Genomic DNA, 22,627 nt, shown 5'->3' on the forward strand with positions numbered 1-22,627 from the left:
AATACTACAGACCTTCCCCTGCAGTTCAGATTGTAGCAGCCCAAAATGTCTCTGGAAGTTTCTAAATGTCTTCTGTTGGAGCAAAAATCATCCCTGGTTTAGAACCCCTGTTCTGGAAGAATGCGTATAGGTTCCCTGTGTTGCAGTATGATAGCCCTGAATACAAACTCATAGGAAAAAATAATAATAATTAGCTTGTTGGGAGGGCCACTGGGATATTAAAAAAAAACACATGGAAAAAATATAGATGAAGCAAATTTAGCAGACCAAACGGAACAAAAAAGAAGAATATATCAAAGCAAAAAAGAGAGATGGATTGTAAAGGCAAAGGCATAAAAAGGAGCTTTGAGAGGAATTCCCGAATATGGGGGGAAAAATGGAAACAAAGGATTCAGTAGTGTGGAAGGAGTCGAGATGCCCTTCAACAGATGACTGGATTAAGAAGATGTGGTCCATATCTACAATGGAATATTACTCAGCTATCAGAAAGAATGATTCCACCACATTTGCAGCAACATGGACAGGACTGGAGGAGATAATGCTAAGTGAAATAAGTCAACCAGAGAAAGACAATTATCCTATGGTTTCACTCATGTATGGAACATAAGAAATAGGAAGATCGGTAGGAGAAGAAAGGGAAGAATGAAGGCGGGGCAAACAGAAGGGGGAATGAGCCATGAGAGACTGTGGACTCTGGGAAACAAACTGAGGGCTTCAGAGTGGGGGATTGGGTTAGGCCGGTGATGGGTATTGAGGGCAAGTATTGCATGGTGCACTGGGTGTTATACGCAGGTAATGAATCATGGAACATACATCAAAAACTGGGAATGTTCTGTATGGTGACTAACATAGCATAATAAAAAATTATTATAAAAAAATGAATAGCAGAAAAATATAGAATAAATCAAATAATTGGAGGATTCATTCCAGAAAGTATCAGGATGCATTATACAGATGAATATAGAAAAGAAGTGTTAAGAGATATGGAAAATAGAAATAGACATGTCAACATTCAAATAATAGAAGTCTCAGAAGAAGAGGAAAAATAATAGAGTGAAATATTTAAATAAATAATGACAGAGGTTTTCTCAGATTAGAGAACGTTTTAAAACCTCAAAGTACAGGGGCGCCTGGGTGGCACAGCGGCTAAGCGTCTGCTTCGGCTCAGGGTGTGATCCTGGTGTTATGGGATCGAGCCCCACATCAGGCTCCTCTGCTATGAGCCTGCTTCTTCCTCTCCCACTCCCCCTGCTTGTGTTCCCTCTCTCGCTGGCTATCTCTATCTCTGTTGAATAAATAAATAAAATCTTTAAAAAAATAAAACCTCAAAGTACAAATATAACTACTTAAAGAAATGGATAGATGAGGAGAAACATACCTAGGTACATTTTTTTTATCACTTAAGTGCATCAAAGACATAAAAGCTTAAACTCTTCTAGATGCAGAGCAAATTGCCTATAAAGGAACAAGAATCAGACCAACATTATTTCTCAACAGGATCATCTGTTGGAAGGAGACCAAACAGCAATATTTTCAATAAAAGAACTTGGGACCTAAAATTCCATTCCAGCTGAACTCTCATTTAAATGTGATGTCAAAAAGATTACTGTTTACCATACAAAGACCCTCTTTTAAAACCTTAGAAGAAGTGCTCCAGCAAGAATAAAAAACATCAGGGGAAGGAGAGGGAGGGTGACTGAAAATAGAGGTATAAATAAATAACTCAGTAAATGTCACTGTTGTAAAATTCAACAACCATTACGACAAACTAAGCAAACAAAAATTTTACATACACAGCAATCAGTAACTGAAATTAATCAGATAGATTGGGGCACCTGAGTGGTACAGCTGGTTAAGTGTCTGACTCTTGGTTTCAACTCACGTCATGATCTCAGGGTCTTGTGATCAAGCCCCAAGTTGGGCTCCGTGCTCAGGACAGAGTCTACTTAAGACTCTCTTCTCTGCTTCTGCCCCCATGCTCTCTAATAAATAAATAAGTCTTTAAAAAGTTTTTTAAAACATTTATCAGATAGATTGAAATTTCTTATTGCTTGAAATTACACATTCAATTTTATTCTCTTGGCGATTGCTTATAACTACTAAACCCAAAATTGCTTTAATTTTCCCTTTTGTAGTGGCAAGTAACAGAAGGAAAAAAAGAAACAGAAAGAAAATATGATAAATAAGATAAATGAAAAAATACTGCTGGGTTTTTTAAGAATTTAAACATAAGAGTAATTGCAATAAGTAGAAATAGATTAAACTCAGTATAAAAATTTAAAGACTCAGAGACAATTAATGTGTAATATTATCTACAAGAGAAAGCCTTAAAGCAAAAGGCTATCAAAAGATTTAAAACATAGGGATGGAGAAAGGCAAATCAGATAAATATGAAATTTTTAAAAATGTAGCAATGTTATCAGAACAAATAGATATGACAAAAAGGATGATATATTTTTATAAAACGTATCTCAATAGATAAGGTGATCATATATTCACCTAAGGATTCTCATAATAATGGTCTTTTAATGACCATTAAAAGAAGGAATTAAGTCAGCAAGTATAGTTGGCAGAATGAGATATGCAGGTGTAATAAGCATTTCTCATACTCATGGAACAGTAAACAAGATCTGAGCATTTCACCGTACGTAAATTATTCCTTGTTTCAGTACCGGTCTTCCAAGAAGCAGGAGCCAAAACAAGATTAGACATGCTAGAAATTTATTGGGGGGAAATGTCCATCAAAAGTGAAGGGAATAGAACAGAAAAAGATGAGAAGAATCTTCACCGCATGCATGTTTGATACCTGTGAAAGGAGAGGAGGAAAGTAAATTGGGTAAAAAACTCTCAGATGTCACCGTGGTTCCAAGAATGTTTCGGTTAAGCGAAGAGGGAGACCTCAAGGCAGAGTGTTCATCTCGTAAGAACGAGCCAGCCCTATCACCCCTGCTGTGTCCAGTCACTGAAGTGTGGCCCCAGGAGGCAAGAATGTGACAGTGGATTCAGAGTGGTGGCAGCAGAGGATGCGGGTCAACCATACTCCCTGCAGCAGATTCCCTTGAAGGAGACCTGAGTGGCACAGCCCCATGACTGTCCCATGCCTGCATAAAATTATGAGAACATAACCCAAGAGTGCCCCTCTATGCCAGCAATAGCTACATATATATAACTATAGACAGGATATCATGCACGATAGCAACCCAACCAGAAAGCCTCCTGGAATGAGTCAAACCAAAGCAAAGACTTCTAACAAGAAACTCAATGAAAGGGCGCACAATGTTTTTCAATAAGTGGAGAGATTATGCTGTGTTCCTATGTGGAGTGAATAACATGTAAACGTGCTGATTCAACTCAAAACAACTTTAACTCAAGTCCAGTTAAAACATCTCAGGGGTTTAAATAAATCTGACAAATTTATTTTAAAATATATATGAAATCATTAGTCCCATGAGTAGCTAAATCAATTTTGAAAAAGAACGGAAGGGAGAACTTGCTTACCAGATATAAAGAAATGTTACACAGCCAGAGTGATAAAAATGGAGTGGCACCGGATCAGGGACAGGCAAAGAGATGACAGAAAAAGATTAGAGAGTACATGTACAGGAAACAAGAATATGATTTGGCGGGGGGCACCACCAACCACTGGGGAAAATGTGGATTATTTATCAGATAGTCCAGATATGGACTGAGTTGTGTTCCCCCTCACCCCTTCCCGTAAACCTGTAAGTTGTAGCTCTAATCCCCAATGTGACTGTATTTGGAGATAGGACCTTTAAGGAGATCACTAAGATTAAATGAGGTCATAAATATGGAGGCCTAATCGTATAGGATTAGCGATCTTACAAGAAGAGGAAGAGAGAAAGATCTCTTCATCTGTGTAGGCACACACACCAAGGAAAGGCCACGTGAGGACACACAGAGAAGGTGGCCATCTGCAAGCCATAAAGACAATCCTCCCAGGAAACCAAGTCAACCAGAACCTTGATCTTGGACTACTAGCCTCTAGAACTGTGAGAAAATTAAGTTCTGTTCTTTAAACCACCGAATCTGCAGTATTCTGTTAGGGCAGCCTGAGCTGACAAAGAGGATAGTTTTGGTGGGGGCAAAAAAAAGGTTAATTGTATTGGGGGAAAAAAAACTGTTTACAAAGATAAACTACAGGTGGATTAAATGTCTGATGGAATGGTCAAAAGGTCAAGCTAATGAAAGAAAAGTGGGAACATTTTTTATAATCTTGGGACAACAGGAAAATTTCTTAAAACCCTTGAAGCACAAACCATAGAATGGGAAAAAAACCTGAAAGTGACATCCCATCACTTTTGTCAAATTCTGTTCATTAGAAATAAATCACTGGATTTAGCTTCCACTCAAGGAGAATGACGTGAGTATATGAATCCCAGAGGTGGTGTTGCTGGGAGCTATCTTAAAGGCTGCTTAACACAGAATAGAAGTAAGCAATTCATTAAGGCCAAATTCAAAAATTGAATAAATACACGAAAAGATGCTGAACCCCACTAATATAAATTAAGACAGCAGTTATTCATCATTTTCATTCCACTTTTGGCTAAAAAAATTTTTAAAGTAATGACATTCTGTGCATGTAAAGGCATGCAGAAACTAGCTCTTTCATATATTGGTGGTGGAAGTGTGAACTGTAAACTTTTGGGGAAAGCAATCTTTCAAAGTCATTAAAATGTTAAATGACCTCACACTACCCTTCACAACAATCTATTTGATAGAAATAAAAGCACCAGTACTTAAGAACATATGTGTAGAGATGGTCTATTGTAACATAATTGATGGCAAAAAAAAATCCAACAACCTGGAAACAACCCAAATGATATTCAAAAGGAGATTGGAGAAACTATGGTACAATCAAACTGAAATGTTCTTATCCAATTATTAATTTATGTTTGAGCCTAGAAAAAGGTATGGAATCACATATACCAAATCATTAATATGTTATCACAATAGGATTATAGGAGAGAAAGGAGATGATTAAATTTTAATACAACTTCATATAATTTGAGTTACACAGCATACATGTGTTACCTTGTTACTTAACAAAGGCAAAAATAATTCTTATAAAAAGATAAACATTTTCTTACTAGTCACACTGATTTACAGTTCCAGATGAAATAAAATCACATTGGAATTTCTCTTGGAATTGCATTAAGTGTGTAAATTATTTTCTTCCAGTCATTTATGCATTTTAAAAGCAGACATTCACTCATTCATTCAATGAGTGAGAGAATTCATTCAATGAGTTCCTGAGAATGACCTGTCTACTATAAGCAAGAGCACTGGCTCCCAAGAGTAGAGCATTTCACTCTGGCAAATCAGTTCTTCTCAGGAACAAGAAGAGAGAGAGGTTTTTGCAGGGCTGGGAACATGGGTCTTCTTTACACATGTCAGATCCAACCAAGAAACCAAGTTTTGAAGATTCCGTTTTGAGAAATGGGTGGAGTGCAAAGCTTTTGCCATCCTCGGTGAATATTATTTCCCACAAATGAACTGTTGATGGAATCAAACAGGAAAATGTGGAGGTCATGTGCTCCCACAAGGCAAGGAACGGGAGTGAAGGTATTCATGGACAAGATGTCTGTTTTGTTAGTTGAGCAGAGAGCCCTTCCCTCTACACAGCATGAAGTTATGCAAGGCTGATCCTCTATTGAATGGTATGGCAGACACTACTGGCTGCCTACTCATGCCTCCCCTTCTTCCTTGGTAACTGAACACAGATTTGGTTCATGTACCTGATGTCTGTCTGTTTTAGAGGAAGATGGACCCTTCCTCAGCTCTAGGGGAGCATTTTGGTTCATCTTAGCCTCCCATGGTATTTATTTGCCCTTTGTTATTGGTTAAAGGATGGACAGGTAAATCAGTTATCTGATGGGACAGGAGGAAAAATTATCCAAGAGGCTTCTGAGAAAGTTTTCCTACTCTTAAGAAAGGACAGGGGAAGGGACAAAGTGTCTTTTCTTCTTCCAGTCTTTGAGAAGTGTGTGAGGGAAGCTGTTGTACTTTGGCAATTATAGCCATCTTGTGATCATGAAGAATGAATGAACTTGTGATCATGTCCTTAATAGAGAAGACAAGAAAAGCAGAAAGCTGAGCATAAGTGAAAGAACCTAGAGCCTGATAACACTTGAACCTCTCATCTTCTTAATAACCCGTAGGGACACCATGTGAATCCCTGTGCGATACAATAGGAAGTACACATCACCACCAATGTGCTGTTTTTGCCATAAACTTGAATCTGAATCTGATCAAGTCTCTAGACCCAACTAACAAATTACAGGAACTATAGGGGACAGAAGATCACGTTAAGTGACACAGCAGGGATGCAATGAACATACTGCAGAATGCTGGGCTCACAACAGGAAATACAACTTGGGTTCTGTCAACAAATAACTGAGAAGGAATGAAATAGGGGAAATCTTCAGATTCAAAGAAACTTAAGAGACATAGCAACCAAATGCATTGTGTGGATCTGGTGTGGATCTGGATTCAGGCAAACCAACTTTTAAAAAATTATCAGGCAGTTAGGCAAATTTGAACAGTGAAATTTTGGTTATGGAATTATTGTTGATACTGTTGGTGTGATAATGGTAATATGATAATGATTTTGTAAAAATATTTTATTTTAGAGGTACGTACTTAAGAGTATTTATGGATGAAAGTATGATGTCTAGAATTTGCATCAAAATTAACCTATTCTTCAGGTGGGATGGGGGGGTTATAGGATGGAATTATGGACGAAACAACAGTAGCCACGCTGTGATAATAATTGAAGTTACCTTATAGTTTCGTGGAGGCTTATTATATTATTCTCTCTTCTTTTACATTTGCTTGAAATTTTGTAACAATAATAAAAAAAATTTAAGTACATATTACTGAGCCCAATGGAGACCTTCTGAATCAGAATCCCTGTATCCCCTGAATGCACACTGGACTCACCAGTGTGTATTGTGAACAACTCTCCTGCTGATTCCTCTGCACCAACATTTGAGAAGCAGTGTCCAATGACTTCGAAAGCAAGAAACCAAACTGCTATCCTTTTAAAACTCGGCGTCTATCTATTCGCATTTTCTGACTATAAAAGACAGTTGCGGGCAGAAATCAATGTAAACTTCAGGTGCTACCTTAGTGAGCTGGGGGAGTCCCTTCCCTCCATAGCTAACCCAGGCACCCCTCTTGTAGAGTACTTATCCAACCGTTTTATAGTTCTTGACTTTCTCCTTCACTGAACCAAGACTTAAGATGAACACAGTCATATCAGACTATTTATCCCCACAGCTCACAGAGGTACATAGAAGGTGCTCAGGCAATGTTTACTGAAATAATTACTTAACTAATTAGCAAATGAATCATTAAGAAACATGAGATTGGGACGCATGTCTCTACTGTAATGTAAGATCCACGAAGGCAGGATTATTGTTTATCTTAGTTTCCTTGTTTATTGTCAGCTCTCCCAATAGAATGTAAACTCCAGGAGGTGGAGGGGAGAGGAGGACACCTGTCTATCCTGTTCACCTTTGAACTTCTGCCTGGAGCAAAGCCTGGCACATGAGTGTTTGTTCAGTGTTGGAAGGAAGAAAGAGAAAGAGAGACAGAGACAGAAAGAGGGAGAGAATGGGGGAAGGGAGAAAGGAAGGGAAGGGAAAGGGAAAGGAAAGGAAAGGAGGAAGGAAAGGAGGGAGGGAGGAAGGAAGGAAAGAGAAGAGGAAAAAAAGAAAGAAAAGATAAGAAGTCTTACTCTGTAGAAGTTTCTCTACTGAAGGTGAGTCAGGCTTAGACCCACCCGTAATGCAACTCTAAGCTAGAGATGTATACATGTTTTGGAGATTTTTATAGAGGTGATATTGTTCCTTAGATTTCATTTTAGAATCAGTTGAACAGGGCTCTGATTTTCACTTAGAATAACTAAGAACCTTTCAGTACTATGTCAAGTGTAAATCTCACGTCCAGTGACTTGGCTGCACAAGAAAATCCACCATCCTGTGCTCTTGTGGGTCTGTGTCACCTGCTTCCAGTCAAGTCAGTGGATGAGTTGTTCATCGTGATCAATAAATGCTGAGGTCAGTAAACGCTGAGACAGAGGTGACAGCAGTGATCACCAAGGACAAGGTCCCAGCCCTCCTGAGGCTTGCATTCTGATGTGGAGAGGCATGCAATAAACAAGGAAACCAACACATACTTTTAGATGGTGGTAAGCTGTGTAGAGAAAATAAAACATCAGACAAGCAAACAATTCCAGTAAAGTGCTAGGATTAGCAAGTCCAGGGCACAGGGAGACGCAGCAGCATGCCAGATGATCTAAGAGTGAGTCCTGCACCTTCACCCTGTGTGCAGCTCATGCCTCCATTCTGAGGGCTCCAGCAGCCTCCCAGGTCTATACCAGCAGTGCCAACCCCATGCATTTGTGGGACTGCCTGCTAGTGGGCCACTGGGAAGCTTTATGAGCACTTCAAGTCACCTCTCCCTTGCTGCCAAATCCCTAATCCTGCCGCTTCCACTGCCCCCTCTATTGGATGATCTCTGTAACGGGTGTAAGTAGGCCAAGTCAGAAAACTGGACATCACCCTCTGTGCCCCTCACCGGCCACATCCCATCACCACCAAGGCTGGTGGATGAGTCACCTCTCCCTGCCTCCACTGCCAAGTCTTTATTTCAGACCATCATGATCCCTTTCTCAATGACCTCCACCTCTAGGAACAACCCCTATCCTGCGGGCACGCTATGACCACACTGATATCTCCAAAACACAGATGAAGTCCTGTATGCTCAGGACCCTTCCAGGAGAAATTTCTTGGCATGACCCTTCTGATCTGATCCTCGCCTACCTCCCCAAGAAATTGCCCATTACTCCTTGCCCCCATGCCAGGCTCCAGTCCTCAAACATACCGCACAGGCCCTCCTTCTTGTCCTTACTGCTGTCTGCAACACCCCTCCACCCCTTGGCCTGCTGAGTTCAGCTCCTGGCTTAGTCATCACTTCCTCGAGAGGCCTGCCTCAATGCCACCAGCCTCCCGGGCTCAGTTTCTGGTCTCCTGTCTCGGTCGCCGTCACACCCACACTCTCCCCCGCTGCAGGTCTTGCTATATTTGCTTTAGATTTCGAGCTCTGGAGACTAAAAACTGCATTGTTCATGATTGTGTCGAAGGGTAAGAGAGCCATGCTGAACCCCAATTGTCCTCCTCTGAAAAGTGGGGACAATAATATTTATATGTTAGTTGTATTGTGTGGATTAAATGAGATAATGCATGGAAATGCCTAGCACAGTGGAAGCACAGTCCCCACATAAAGAGTAAATGGTAGTTATTCCTATAATGATGTTATTGAATCTGAGCAAGCATTTTATTGAGGTTTGAAATACGTTCAGAAAAATGCATAAAATCATAAGTGTAAACAGCTCAGTGAATTTCCACCAATGAACACACCCTTGTTACCAGCCCCTAGGATAGCACTGTTTTTAAACTCAAGTGTTACCACCTCAGAGAGGTCCTCCCTGGTCCCACCTGCTACATAGCTCTCATCACTGGACAGCCTATATCATCTAATTATATATTTTACCTATTAGCTATTTCCTTTCATTCCAGTGTAAGTTTCAGAAAGGCAGGGATTTTTTAAAAGTCTACTTTCTTCACGGCTGCATCTCCAGCTCCTAGACCAACTAGTGGTGGGCACACGGCAGGCACTACACAATAACAGTTTGCAAAGGAATAAATGAATACCTGCTGATTTGCATTTCTTTCCGCTCCCAGGTGCTGCAGCACCGTCCGTGGGGGAGAGCCAGTGTCATTCCAGGTTAGATAGCACAGGGCAGGGACGTGCGTGCACCAGCCCTGCACAGCCCACCTACGACTTCTTTCTCCTCACTTTCCTCGCCAGCCCACCCCACCTCACCCCTCCTCCATTTTCCCTGTATAATTTAAATAATAACAACAGATCACCTTGCCCCCACCCCAGCAGCCCGCAAGAATTATCCCGGGGACCCCCAATACTCCGGGTGGTGGCAGCTCCGCGCTGCCACCTGCATGCACCTGATCAAGATCCTGGCCAGTCTTCACCCGCAGAGGTTGGGCCCTGCAGGCGGCGGAAGGAGCTTTTATCATTCGCCCCATCCCGCTCGGGAGAAATCGAGGATGCGCGAGGTGGACCCAGCCGCTCAGATCTTCGGACTGGGAATCCCGCTGCCTTCACCGCCACGCACTCCACGACGACGTGAGGCCATCGCCACTGCCACCTTCGGTCGCCACCGGTTTTCATGGACCGGTTTCCGGTCGTCAACCGTCGCGGCTGGAAAGAATGCCTGGCTCTGTTCTGGGCCCTGGGCTTAGGGCTGTGAACAAAGTTCCCGCAGAAACAAACGGGTAATGAACGGGGCAGCGGACGCAGCCACAGGGGACCCGCACAGAGCGCTCAGGCACAGCCACTCCGAGAGGAGACCCTTAGCTGATACCAGGGTGGTGGGAAGCAGCCGGCCACGCGGCGACGTGCTGGGAGGGGAAGATGGTAAAGAGCAAATGTTCGAGTCCTGCCACATCCACCGCCTGGTTGACTCTTCCCCCTAACTTTGAAAGCGGACATCTTTGCCCCATTTTACAGACAAGGAAGCCGAGGCCCAGAAAGATTAAGGAATTTATCGAGGCCGAATTCGAACCCAGTGCACTGAAATACGCCATAGCCAGGCTCTTTCCAGCCCGCATTCCGCGCCTCCGCCTCCTTCCTCCTGCACCGTGACCTTAACTCGGCACGTGCTGGTCCCTTGTGCCTCCCCCGACATTGTCCCACATAGCCCTTCTTGGAGGGCAGACTGGGGGGCTTTGCGAGGGACCGCGGGAAGGCGCACCCAGCTTGGGGTCCTGGGTTAGAGACCCCCCTCGCCAGGAGTTAGGGACCCCGCCCGCGCGCCCCGCCCCTTCCGCGGCCGGGCCGGCGCTGCCTCTGTCCATGGTCAAAGCACCCGGGGTAATCCGCCTTTCTCTTCCGCCTGCCGAGCCCCATTCATATTCTAATCACAGCGCTGCCGGCCCGCGAACGGCCACTTTATCGGGGCCCTCAGAGACGCAGCCTGCCCCCCCACTTCCACTTCCAGACCCCCGGCTCCTTGCCCCCCTCTTTCTGCACTTTAAACTCAGCCGGGGAGGGGTCCCTGGGAAAACCGCGTCCCCACTTGGACGCCGGGCTTCTCACAAACTTCGTGGCTGGCTGGGGGGCGGGGGAGAGGGCGGGAGGAGGGAGGGAGGGTCTGGGACACAGACAGACTGACAGAGTTACGGGAAGAGGCGGGGAGGGGGTGTCAGAGAGACCAAGGGGGATAGAGACAGAGGGGCAGAGTCCTAGGGAGAGACAAAGAGACGTGGGGGCAGGGGCTGGACAGAAAGACAGGCAGCCAAAACAGGAGAAATAGAGGGACACAGAGGACGAGAGAAGGACAGAATGAGAGACAGAGACTGGGAGACAGGCAGCGAGCGAGAGCGAGGCAGAGAAAGGGGAGAGACTCGGTGAAGGAGATGGATAAACCCAAGGGAAGACAGAGAAAGTTCTGGAGGAGACGAGTCAGCCCCTCATACCCTCCCCTCCAGGCGGCCTCCTCACCGCCCAGGTTGGGGGTTTCTCTGTTGGGGGCTGGGGTCTTAGGGCTGCAGTTCTCCTCCCCACCTTTCACCCTCAGCTATCCTCCACTCCTCCACGCGTGTCCGCGGATCCGCGTGGAAGGGAGTCGAGGCATACCTCCTCTCGCATTCCCAGGGCCCCCACTCAAAATCTGACCCGGGACCAAACCGGGAGGGGGGCACAAGAGTAGAGGGAAAGGAGTGGGGCCCACTCGTGGCCGGGTAGGCGACTCCCCAGGCTCCCCGGAGTCCCCTGCCGCCCCCCACCGCCCCGCCTGGCCCGATCGGGGGAGGGGTGGGGAGGGAGGAGGGGGCCACATCTAAGCCAATTTTGATTTCGCCTATAATGAGTGCCGGGCGAAGGCTGGAGAAGGCCTCTGGAACTTTAAATAAGAAAAACGTTGCTAATGCTATAATAGAAGGGGGAAGTCGGAGGGCTGGGATTGCGTCGCTCTGAGCCCCCCTTTTCGGAGGCGGCTTTTCTTATTCAAAACAGGCCCACAATGGGCTTCACAGTGCGCCTCGCCACGGCCCCATCTGACGAGCGGCCATTCATCAGGCCGGCTGGCCTATCAATGACATTGCTCCCATCGGGGCTCCTATAAAATGATGCTTTTTCCCATGAAACATCCGCAAACATTTTGACGGGTTTGGCTTTGCCCGGCTGGATTACTGAGTGTCCCCTCGCTCGCTCTCTCTTTCTCTCTCCCCCTTCTCTGCGCTCTCTGCCTTCCCTCTCTCTCTCTCTCCTCTTTCTTCTTTCTCTTTTCTTTCTTCTTTCTCTCTTTTCCTTTCCCCCTCTATCCTTTTTGCCCTTGCACTCTCTACGTCTCTTTTTCTCTCCTACTCCCTTCCTCCCTGGGCATCTCTAGCGCAGGGGATCCCCAAACATCAGGACTTTTGGGGGGCGCCCGTGCTGTCCATGGGAAGAGCATGCATTGTGGGTTACTGGAGGAACCCGACATGGATTCCACAGGTCAGTCCTACTGGTGGGGGTTGGGGGGAGACATTGGGAGGGAAAGAAAAGGGAGAAGGGGAACTTCAGAAAGAGTTGCAAAAAGTTCAGAAGGGTCAACTTGACAGTGGAACCCTAGGAAATAACGGAGAGCGTGCACAAGTTTTCAGTCCGTCGCAATGTGCGATGTAAGTGGATGCGTGGAAGTGTGTGTGTGTAAGCGTGTGATTATGTGTTTAAATGTGTGAGTGTGTGTGAGTGCGCGCGCGCGCTGACGAGCGCGCTTTTGCTTGCACTGAACACAAAGTTACGTAAAGATTCTCTGGCTCGCGGCGAGCTCGAGGTGCCGCTCGCAGAAACTTTGCGAGCCGACCGCCCCCTCCCGGGCCCGGCTCCTCCCCCGGGTTTGGGGGCCCGGGAATAGCGGTGCGCTCTGAGGCTGGTGGCTAGGGCCGGGAAGCCGAGCGGAACTCCCCAGAGGCGGGGGAGGGCGAGGGCTTCGCACAGCGCCTGGGAGGTGGGGACCGAGGCTCCGACTGGTGGAGACGCGCAGCTGGAGGGAGTGGCGGCGGCGAACACGGTGGTCCTGGGGAATCCGAGCCGGGTCGGAGGTGGGAGCCCCGGGCCGTTCGAGGCGGGGTGTAACCTCCTTGCCCGGAAGGGGCGTCCGACGACGCGCTACGCTGCGGGGCTGTAACTCTGCCGGAGGGAGGGCAGGATGCAGTGCGGCTGGCGAGGCCTGGCGTCAGGTCTGCAAAACTGCTCGGCACTTTGGGGGCTGTGGGCGTCAGGTTTTGGGGTCGCGGCGGCCCGTAACAACTAAGGAAGGAAGCCAAGGAATCTCTTACAACGAAAAAGCCCGGCGTCTTGGTTCTCCAGTAGAGCTTTCTCCACCTTCCACTTCTAGCACCTTGGAGGAGCCGCCAAACTTCTAGATCTAAGCTATGCTCCCGACGCTCCTTCCAGGTGGAAGAAGTTCCCTTGGAAGTTCTCTTCCCCCCCCCCCCATGCCCAGCCGCGGTCCCCAACCAGTGCACTCCCCTCGCCACTCGGATGCAGTCTCGGGGATTCTTGGGGAGATAGGGTCAGGGAGAGGCAGGAGCAGGGCGGTGAGCGCAGCCTGGGCCGAGGCCGCAGCTTGATGAGATGCTGGGGATGATGTCTGGGAGCAGAGCGGAGCAACAAGTGCCTTCCAGCCTCTGCCATCCCTTAACACACTCGCGTCCCTTCCCCGAGCAAATAAACACCACCAGAATATTTCCCCACCTCCCCCCGAAGCAGGCTGGAAATGAATGTGGGGTGGGGGTAGGGGTCATCCGGGCATCGCCCCAGATCATCTTTTTTCGGTCAGCGCAGAGATTTTCAGCCCCTCCAGGCTTCTGCCGAGGCCCTGATGGCCTGGACACCCACCCCCTCGGGCCAGGGGGATCTTCGGTTTTCCAGGGTAGTTGCCTACCTCTGATCTTAACAGCCAAGTCCCTCTCCCACTGAGTGGGTGTGGGCTCCCTGGGAGTGGGGAAAGGCTGAGCCCCGCAGTCTTCCTTACTGTATAAAGTAACCGAGGCAAGGAGAAGAGTAGCCTGCCGCGCGCGCCCGGCTGCACACAGAACGAAAAAAGCCCCTCCCTCTACATTTTTATGTCAAACGCTTGCACCACTGTGCATCTCCTGAGCACCCCAAATTTAGAAGCAAATATCCTTGAACAAAATTAAACCCATGTCTGCATTGTTTGCAGCCAAGTATTCACAAGGGGCCCACGTAGGGACTTGGGGTTTCCCCACACACCACACCCGCCAAGCGCCAGTTAGGGGTTTTAACTGCCCTCTCCACATGACTGGACCTCCTTGTGCGTTCTGGGGGCGGGTTATGGGGTTGTGGAAACGTCGTTTTCTGTCCTCGATGTAGCTGGAGGCACCTGGTCATTTTACCCCAACTGCACACATCCCAAACGGGTTCTGAAACAGAAATCTTTTCCACATTCACTCCCTTCCCTTTTCTGAAAATCTGAGACATCCCTAGATCGCCATCCTGAAGTCAAAATAAAAGTTTTGGGCAATGGCAGAGTGAAGAAATGACACGGGGCGCACCAGGTGACATTTCACAGTTGCAAAGCCGACGACTAGGGAAATGCAGCTCTGCGCGGTCCGGTCCAGGAGCCTCCTCTCACCTCCCTTCCAGAGAACTTAATCCAATTAGCTTTTCTTCAGAGTTTCCCTTGTTATGTAAAGGTCCTTTCTCCCGGCTTGCTGTGACTAGTGCTCCAAGTAGTAGTTCGATTCTGCTCCTTTTACAGCAGATCGCGTGCGGACAGAACCACAAGTGTTATGATCACTATTTCATCCTGAAAGGGCTCGAACAACCGATTCGCAGCAAGTGCTGGGGCGAAATCGGAAGCGTCCGGGATCAGACAGGCCGGAGAGCCAGGCCGCCGTCCCCTACTCTTAAAAGGAAAATCCCCGCAAAGTGCCTCGGGCCCGGGAGAACCGTTTTGCAGGGGCCGGGTCTCTAGTGGTCTGCCTCGGGGCCACTTCAGCGTGACCTAAGGAAAGGCGCCCCTTTGTCCCGCGCACCGAGTCGGTAATATATTCCTCCAGTTTTCCCAAAATACTCATCAAGTGTGGGGCTAAGACAATGGCCCCGTCGGGGGAGGTCAGGGACCCGGCGCGCACGCCTCCCGGGCCTTTCGCGCGCTCGCGGCGGAGCGCGACAAAGCGGAGCCCCTCTCCCAGGAGACTGGCCGCGCAAGCCGAGCTCGGGCGGAAGGCGAAGGCCGCAGGCGCGCGCGTGGGGCAGTCGACGCGCCGCCCCGCCGGTGCGCGGTTTGTAGTTGGGGTGGGCGAACGCCGCTCGGAACCCGCGCGGCAGCCCCACGACGCCGCCGCACGGCGCTCGCCTGCCGGCACCGAGCCGCTCCCAGCCCGCCTTCGCCTCGTGAGCCAACCGCGGCGGCCACGCGTGCCTGGCCCGGTGGTGGACGAACGTCGCTCGGTTACTCAAGGTACCCGGAAATTCGAGAACGAGGGAGAAAAGCAGGTAGAATTTTAGGCCACGGAGAACTTGTGCCAAGTGGGCCGGGGCGGCGTTGGTCCGCTACGCAACAGAAGGGTCGTTTCTTGTTAAACGGGATGGCACGTTAGAGAGGGGCACTACGGAGCCCGAATTGGAAATTTCTGCCTCTACCACTTTCTGCCCCGAGATCCAGAATCCAGAGCTAGGGCGGCCAAAGTACCCCTGGAGCCGGATTTGAGCACCACGGGCCACAACAGCGGAAAGGCACGCTGGTCTGCAGGCCCCGGCTCAGCACAAGGCCTGACGTGGCCCCGTGGGCCCCAGGTGGGGACATTCAGTGGCCCTGGCTTGGGGCCCCTGGCACAGAGCGCCCGGGTGGGAACAGGGCCCGGGCCTCCTCTGTCCTCTCCTCGCCACGGCCCTAGGCAAGGAGCAGCCTTCTCCCGCCCGGGGACCCGGTCTGCGGACTCAAGGGAGCACAGGGCCCGAGGTCTGCCCTTCTCTCCAGCGCCTAAATCAGGCTTTCCTTTCCTTCCCCGGGCCTGTGTGTGTGTGTGGCCGGCAAGGGAAACATGGGCGCCCCCACCCTCGCCACCTGCCAAGCGCCTGCGTCTGTGAGTTTGGCAGCAGGGTCAAGTGAGAGCCGCGTGGTCCCGGGGTCCCCAGGCCGGTGGCTGCAGCCCTTGTCGGCGCGGACGCGGCGCTCAGGACGAGTCCGGGAAGCCCCGCAAGCGACTCGGTGCGGCGGCCGTGACAGCGCGCCTTCCCACCCTGCCTGCAGGACCCGGAGACCCGGAAAAGTTTGCAGGGGCCGCCCCGCGGCTAGGCCCTAGGATTTCCTTAGCCGCGCCCGCCCCCCTTCCCGGCGCGTCGCCATGGTGACCGCTGGAAGTTGGTGGTGGAAAACAGACCCGGCGCAAAGCAAAATATTATGAGTGCAGTTGGGGTGACTTCATGGGGGGCGGGGGACCGGAGGGCATGAGCGGGAGCCAGAGGCAGAGGCCGACAACAAAGGACCGAGGGCGAGTTGGAAAGAGGAGTTTGCTCGGGACCTTCCCGCGGCAGTGTGAGAGCTGGGCTGACCTGCTCCCCAGAGGCGCCGAGGTCTCTAATTTCTCTCCAGCAGCTACACCTTTTCTCTGCCCACCTGTGCGCCCTTCCTCCCACTCCTCCTCTCCAGGTTCTCCTGCAGCTTCACTCCCCATCCCGAGGTGAGGCGCCAGCTGGGCAGTGCGCCCGCCTCCCCCACGGGCCACACACTCACCAACGTGAACGGTTCTGGCTTTTCTTCCTGGTGCCCCCTAGGTCACCCGGGATGAATTTCTCCTCCAACTCCTCAAATTGAATCTTAAAATGGTGAGGGGATAGGATACGGCTGGAAAGAGAAGAGAAGGAGGCGCCTGGTCGGAAATCTAGGGGTAGGGGAGCGGGGAGATCCTTTCCGGTCCTTTTCTCCTTTGTACACCGGGAAAAGCTCTGAGTTATAATTCCGACTCAGCCGCTTATAACGTTACTTTAGGTAAATCTTATATAGCTTTTTCAGATTGTCATTGTCTGTGAAATGAAGCCTTAGACAGCTTACAGTCTGGGATTTTCTGGTAAGTTAGGTATAAACCTCTTTATGATAGAATCCAGGAAACCTCTTTCCTTGTAGAATCCAGGAAGCATATATGGGCTGGTTACTGCTATCCGAACTGTAACCCACCGCACAATTAGTGCATCTCTCCCCGTACGAATAATATACTAAAATATTTTGGTGAGCCCTCTATTAGGATTTTAAGAGTCAAGAACAACCTTGGATAACCACTTTTTAAAGGTCTGTAATTTCCCTTCTTAATTACACTTGAGGTGCATTCCTTGAGACACTGAATTTTGTGGGGCTATACCCAGCATCCCTGGGAATGTCTCTAGATGAGGAAGCCAGCATCAGAGACGGTCACCTCTGTGGGAGAGGTATACACACTGGCCAAAGCAGCAAAATGTTGCCATCAAAGGAAAACCAGACTCCATTCTCCCTTGCTCAAGCTTTTAGAAAGAGGCGAGGGTCTTCTCACACCTAGCCACCTCTCCTGGTGAGAATTTGAGCAGAGAAGCCCTTCCTTTCTCCCTGATACTCCATTGTCTCATCTGTACTTGAGTGGATTGGTTGTAAAGATTTCTATGGCCCACCTAAAATTTTTCCACATAGTTACCTGCCTGTATGGCATATGTGGAGTGTGTCAGGTGCTTTGTTTGAAAAGCAGTTTTCCAGACATTGATCCTGAAAAGCACTCCAAGAGAGGGATGTAACTGTGACCTGTGCACAGGGTTTCTCTTCCATGGCTGACGTTGTAAGGTGGTGATTCTAAGTCAAGCTGGCGTGTGTGTGTCTGCCTTGGTGTCTGTGCGGAAAAGGCTGAGAAGGCATAGAGTGGTGACATCACAGCCTGGGGTGCCGGACAGTTAGGCCTCCCCTTGCACAGGCCCCGGAGAGCCCACCTGACATGTTCTGCAGGTGGCTTGGGACCCTCTTCAGCTGCGCTTCCAGGGCTGCAAGGGATGGAGAAGGTGCGAGAAATGTCTACTGTTTTTGCCCCTTCCACTCTGTTTGAGATATCTGTGCAGTTTTATTAAGGCTAGGGGAGCGAGAATGAATGCAAAGACAGATGATTTGGAAATGTCAGGTAGAAGTAAAAGAAAATACTTTGTGTGAATTTATCGGGGATTTTATTCAGTCTCACTCACTGAGCACCTGATGGACAAGGCCCCAGTCTCTGCCGTCAAGGACTTTGCAGTGAAGGCATGGACACCCTGAGAGCCGTGAGCTGCCAAGGCATGTAGAAATAGATCCCTCTTGGAGCCTGAAGGAAAGGATGTGCTTTCTTGTCAAGTACCCACCGTGGGTCAGCCCCGTCACAGGCACCTTTTTCACACACTAGTCATTTAAGCCTTCCCATAATTCAGCGGTGTCCCTTTGTAGGATGAAAGAGGGTCTGGAACTTGCGTGGGGCCACAGCTTGTATGAGACCAGACTGGGAAAGCCTGTCCCCTCGCCCCAGTCAGCCCACCTCCCATGGACCCCGCCAGAGTGCTAGCCTGGCAGGGCTTGGTGATGCCTCTGGCCTTGAGATGGATCTGAATTCCACTTGGTGAGAAGGGCAATGTATGGACAAAAGTGGTGAATCACGGCAAGTTTTAGTCTTGGCTCCCAGAGAAAACGTCTCGGAAGGAGTCATGTGATCCTTCATTTGGAGAGGATTTTAAGTGGCGGTTGTGATGGAAGGCTATGTATCATAGTGGTTGAGCGACGATTCTGGACACAGTTTATCTTGCTTTATCCATTCAAGAAAACTACGTGTCTCCTGTGTTCCATGCACTCTCCTGGATGCTGGGCTTAACAAAAATGATGGCAGTCCTGCTGTGAAGCATAAATTCAGACAAACCAGGTAACACACACACACGGTAATTCCAGTGAGTGATAAGCGCTATAAAGAGAAAAACCACTATCTGGGGTGAAGGAGATAGAGCATGGTGACGGGGAGGTTGCTACGTTCTGGGTGCCCCATGAAGCTGGGTGCCCTTGGTCGGGAAGCTTACTCTTGATGAGCCCCAGTGTTCTAATGGAACTGATCCAAGCATCTGAGAGGGCCCTTGTGTAAAATGTGAAAGTGGCCATAGGTAACAGATAGTCAGTGCAGGTCTCCACTTCGCTACTAAGCATTTTTATTTAAATGCGTTATCTACGTAATGCTCACAACAACCCTATAAAGAAGGAACTGTTATTATTCACAGTGTAAATGGGGAAACCAACAGGCTAGAGACAAAGATTAAAGCCGGAAGCTGATGTGTTTAATGACTTTCTGAGCGTTAGAAGCTGGGCTGGTAAGACACACCGTGATTGCCTGGGGAGCAAGGTCCACTGCGCACGCCTGACTCTTCCTGACGCAGCGTGCAAGCGCTCAATCTAGCTTTGCATGCCTTCCACGTGCCAGGCGTGAACTAAGTACTTTAAATGCATTGTTAGTCAAAAAAAACAAATGCATTATTAATTGTATTTTAAAATATTTGTTATGGGTACTATTATGATCTACTCCATTATATGCAGTGGTTTCTGGGGCAGATAAAGGCTACCCATGAAGAGAGTATGTGGCCTAACCTACCCGTGGTCCACACTCTTAATCACAGGGCTATACTGATGACTTCTTCTTGCTCCTCTTCCTCCTCCCCATCCCCCGCCCCTTCTCCTCCTCCTCCTCTTGCTCCTCTTTCTTCTTCTCCTTCTTCTCCTCTCCTCCTCCTCCTCCTTCTTCTAGTGAGGGAGAGGGTTGTGTTGGAAAGGATATCCAATAAGGCATATATCATTTCAGTGAAAGCAAAGGACTTGCTATTGTGTCCCTATATGAAAGTGGCAGGATAGTCCACTAAACTGTGGAGACAAAAATTTTTAACTATTGTTGGAAAAATAGAGAAATAAAGCATTCATATCTTTACTACAGATGTGAAATGTACTTTAGTCTTTGGGATTCATATGAGGTGGAGTTAACATTTGCTTTGTCCTTGAGAATGTCAATGCTTTCTTCGTGCTCACATACAGACATACCCCTGCAAGATTAAACTAAAGCCATTAGGTCTTGTGTGAATAGACGTAGCCTTCAGGTGATTTAACAAACAGTATATTGCAGCTAGAAGTCATTCACAGACATGTTAACATACGGCTGGAGGTGAATGTGGTCTGACTTAATGAAAAGAACATAAGCTTTGCCATCAGACTGGCCAAGGTTTAAGTCCCAGCTCAGTCATTTTCTAGCTGTGTGACCCAAGACAAATGACCTAACTTCTCGAAGCTTTCAGTTTTCTTCTTTGTGAAAGCATCTACACCATATGTTCCAGGGTTAAGAGGATATAATGAGATCACACACGTTAAGTTAAGCCTGTCTTCTAGAAATCACTCAGTAAGTGGCATTTATTCTTAAAAATGTTTATCTGGTCTTCCTATGCCCAGTTCTGTATGTCTAGTTGGGAAGAGGGGGTAAGAATCCTGAAACAAATGTAGACTGTTTCAGCATATGCAGGTGTTTTCTGTACTGCGTACATACAGCCTCACTTCTAATGTCAAGATAAATCATTCTTTTCTAAAGTTTAGACGGACGGATTAATTTCATTCTCATTTCCCTACCTTCCCCATGAGGAAGGTGTCTTCTATGTTCCCATTTGCCACAATTTCACCCTGGTGTTGTCCGGTTTCTTAAAGGACATAGAAAATGTGTCTTGGTTGAGGCAACACCTGTTGGCTGGAATTTGAATCCTGGGAGGAAGTTCCATGGTGCGTTCAGAGTAGACCTAGGTTCGATTCCTCTGCTGGAGGCCCCCCCACAGCTCCCGACACCCTTCCCGTTCTGGAACAGGAAGTCCTACATTGTCCGTTCCTGCCCCCCTTTCTGCTTGTAGGCATCCCCGTTTTAAAGACAACCATTTTACGCTTGATTTTCAGGAAGTGGAAAATTCTGTTTCAGACGAGCCACTCTCTGAAGCTCGGTCGAGCAAGATACACAGAAAGAGTTTCACTCTTTTGCCTGTCTTGCATATTTTTTTAATGCAAGGAGAAAAAAGTTCACCTGTTCTGTTTCTGTCTTTATCATGGGCTTTTTACCTATGTTGTGATTTTTGAACTTTTGAAATGTTAACTGCTTTCTTTAAGAGAGAGAGAGAGAGATCACAAAAAGCAGAAGAGAATGAAATTCGGCCATTAGGTGTTCAGCTGAATATGATCCAAACATAGGCAATTGGGGCTGTATTGCCCTTTACCAGTAGACTCTCTGGTTTCTGTTGTGTTAGATCTGATCCTCGAGCAGAATAACTTCCAAATATGTATGTAGTTTCCACTTCTGTGGTTGGTTAATCCCCAATAAAACATAAAAGTGTAATCTGCCTCTGAGCACAATTCAATAATTATTAGTAGGTGAACCTGGACACGGTGGGTTTCTGTTGTCGTGATGGTCTTGTTTTAATTTAAGGGGATAATAAGAAAGCCTTTGAAAAAGCTGCAACCCAGGGAAGGTTAGATAGCACGTTGTGTCCTGTGTGTTTCCTGACTAACCAATGGTGCTCAAGGTCAGTGTTGTTTAGACGCGACCTAAATGAGATCGATGAACGTGGCAGATTTTTATTTAATCGGAATGGAGAATTAACCACTTCATAAGCATGGATCCTCTGAATCTCTCTTGTTGGACAAAATGCACTCAGTCAACACAAGTGAACTACTCTTGAACTAGATTTTGAACTGTCATTTGAATAATCTGAAGAGTGATTAGTGATTGCTAATTACCCTAGCGGCATCTAATTTTTGAGGCGTACATGGATTTCATGAAGAAAATCACAACAGCATGTTTGTTTTGAATCTTGTGATTGCTGCGAAATCATTTCACCCAAATATTAGATTTTTGAAGAAAGAGGTATTTCTTTGAACGCTACGGTTATTGAATGTATAATTTTTAAAAGATGAGCATGGGTGATTTTTTTTTTTTTTAGTCCCACGTCTTCTTTTTCAGAATGATTAGCCTAGATTTGGGATGTTCACTGGGGTGTAATGTATTTCTAATTTGTGTACGGATTCTAAATGCTCGTGGGTAGGCTGGGTTCTTATTGACATTATTAGGATTTTATAAAGTTCCAGAATTGAGCCCATAGCACACACTCAAACTTACTTATGATGTGATATTGATTGCTTTAAATATTTTGCCATGTTTTCTTTGCAGGTTTCCGTTGCACTGCTTATAATAAATCTAGAGTGTGTGGGGGGGAATTAGGAATTAGGATGTGACTATAATAGCTTTTTGTTCCACCCAAAAGAAAACCAAGTTTTGGGTCATCATTCTGTGACTATGAAAAAGGCTATATTATCTCTGTTTCTAGGAGCTTAATTTCTCCTACCTGATGAGTCCTTTTACAAAAGTGAAGTAGGTTTTCTATAAAAGCAGTATTTGACCTCATACAAAATATATCATGTTGGCTGAGAAAGCCCTGGGAGTTCACATGGAAGAGAGATTCCTGAGGGCTAGAGGCC

At 47.5% G+C, this 22,627-nt stretch overlaps 1 protein-coding gene across 1 annotated transcript in view; it reads left to right on the plus strand.

Annotated features, from left to right (window-relative positions):
• Positions 1-14,915: 14,915 nt before the first annotated feature.
• Positions 14,916-22,627, plus strand: part of RFX4 (regulatory factor X4) — a 163,985-nt gene continuing 156,273 nt past the window's right edge. Inside the window, exon 1 of the mRNA XM_034644081.1 lies at positions 14,916-15,574. Within this exon, the coding sequence (XP_034499972.1) occupies positions 15,208-15,574 (367 nt within the window). The 5' untranslated portion in view covers positions 14,916-15,207. The remainder of the gene's footprint in view (positions 15,575-22,627) is intronic.

The sequence above is a fragment of the Ailuropoda melanoleuca genome, chromosome 15, assembly GCF_002007445.2.
Source record: "Ailuropoda melanoleuca isolate Jingjing chromosome 15, ASM200744v2, whole genome shotgun sequence".
NCBI lineage: Eukaryota > Metazoa > Chordata > Mammalia > Carnivora > Ursidae > Ailuropoda > Ailuropoda melanoleuca.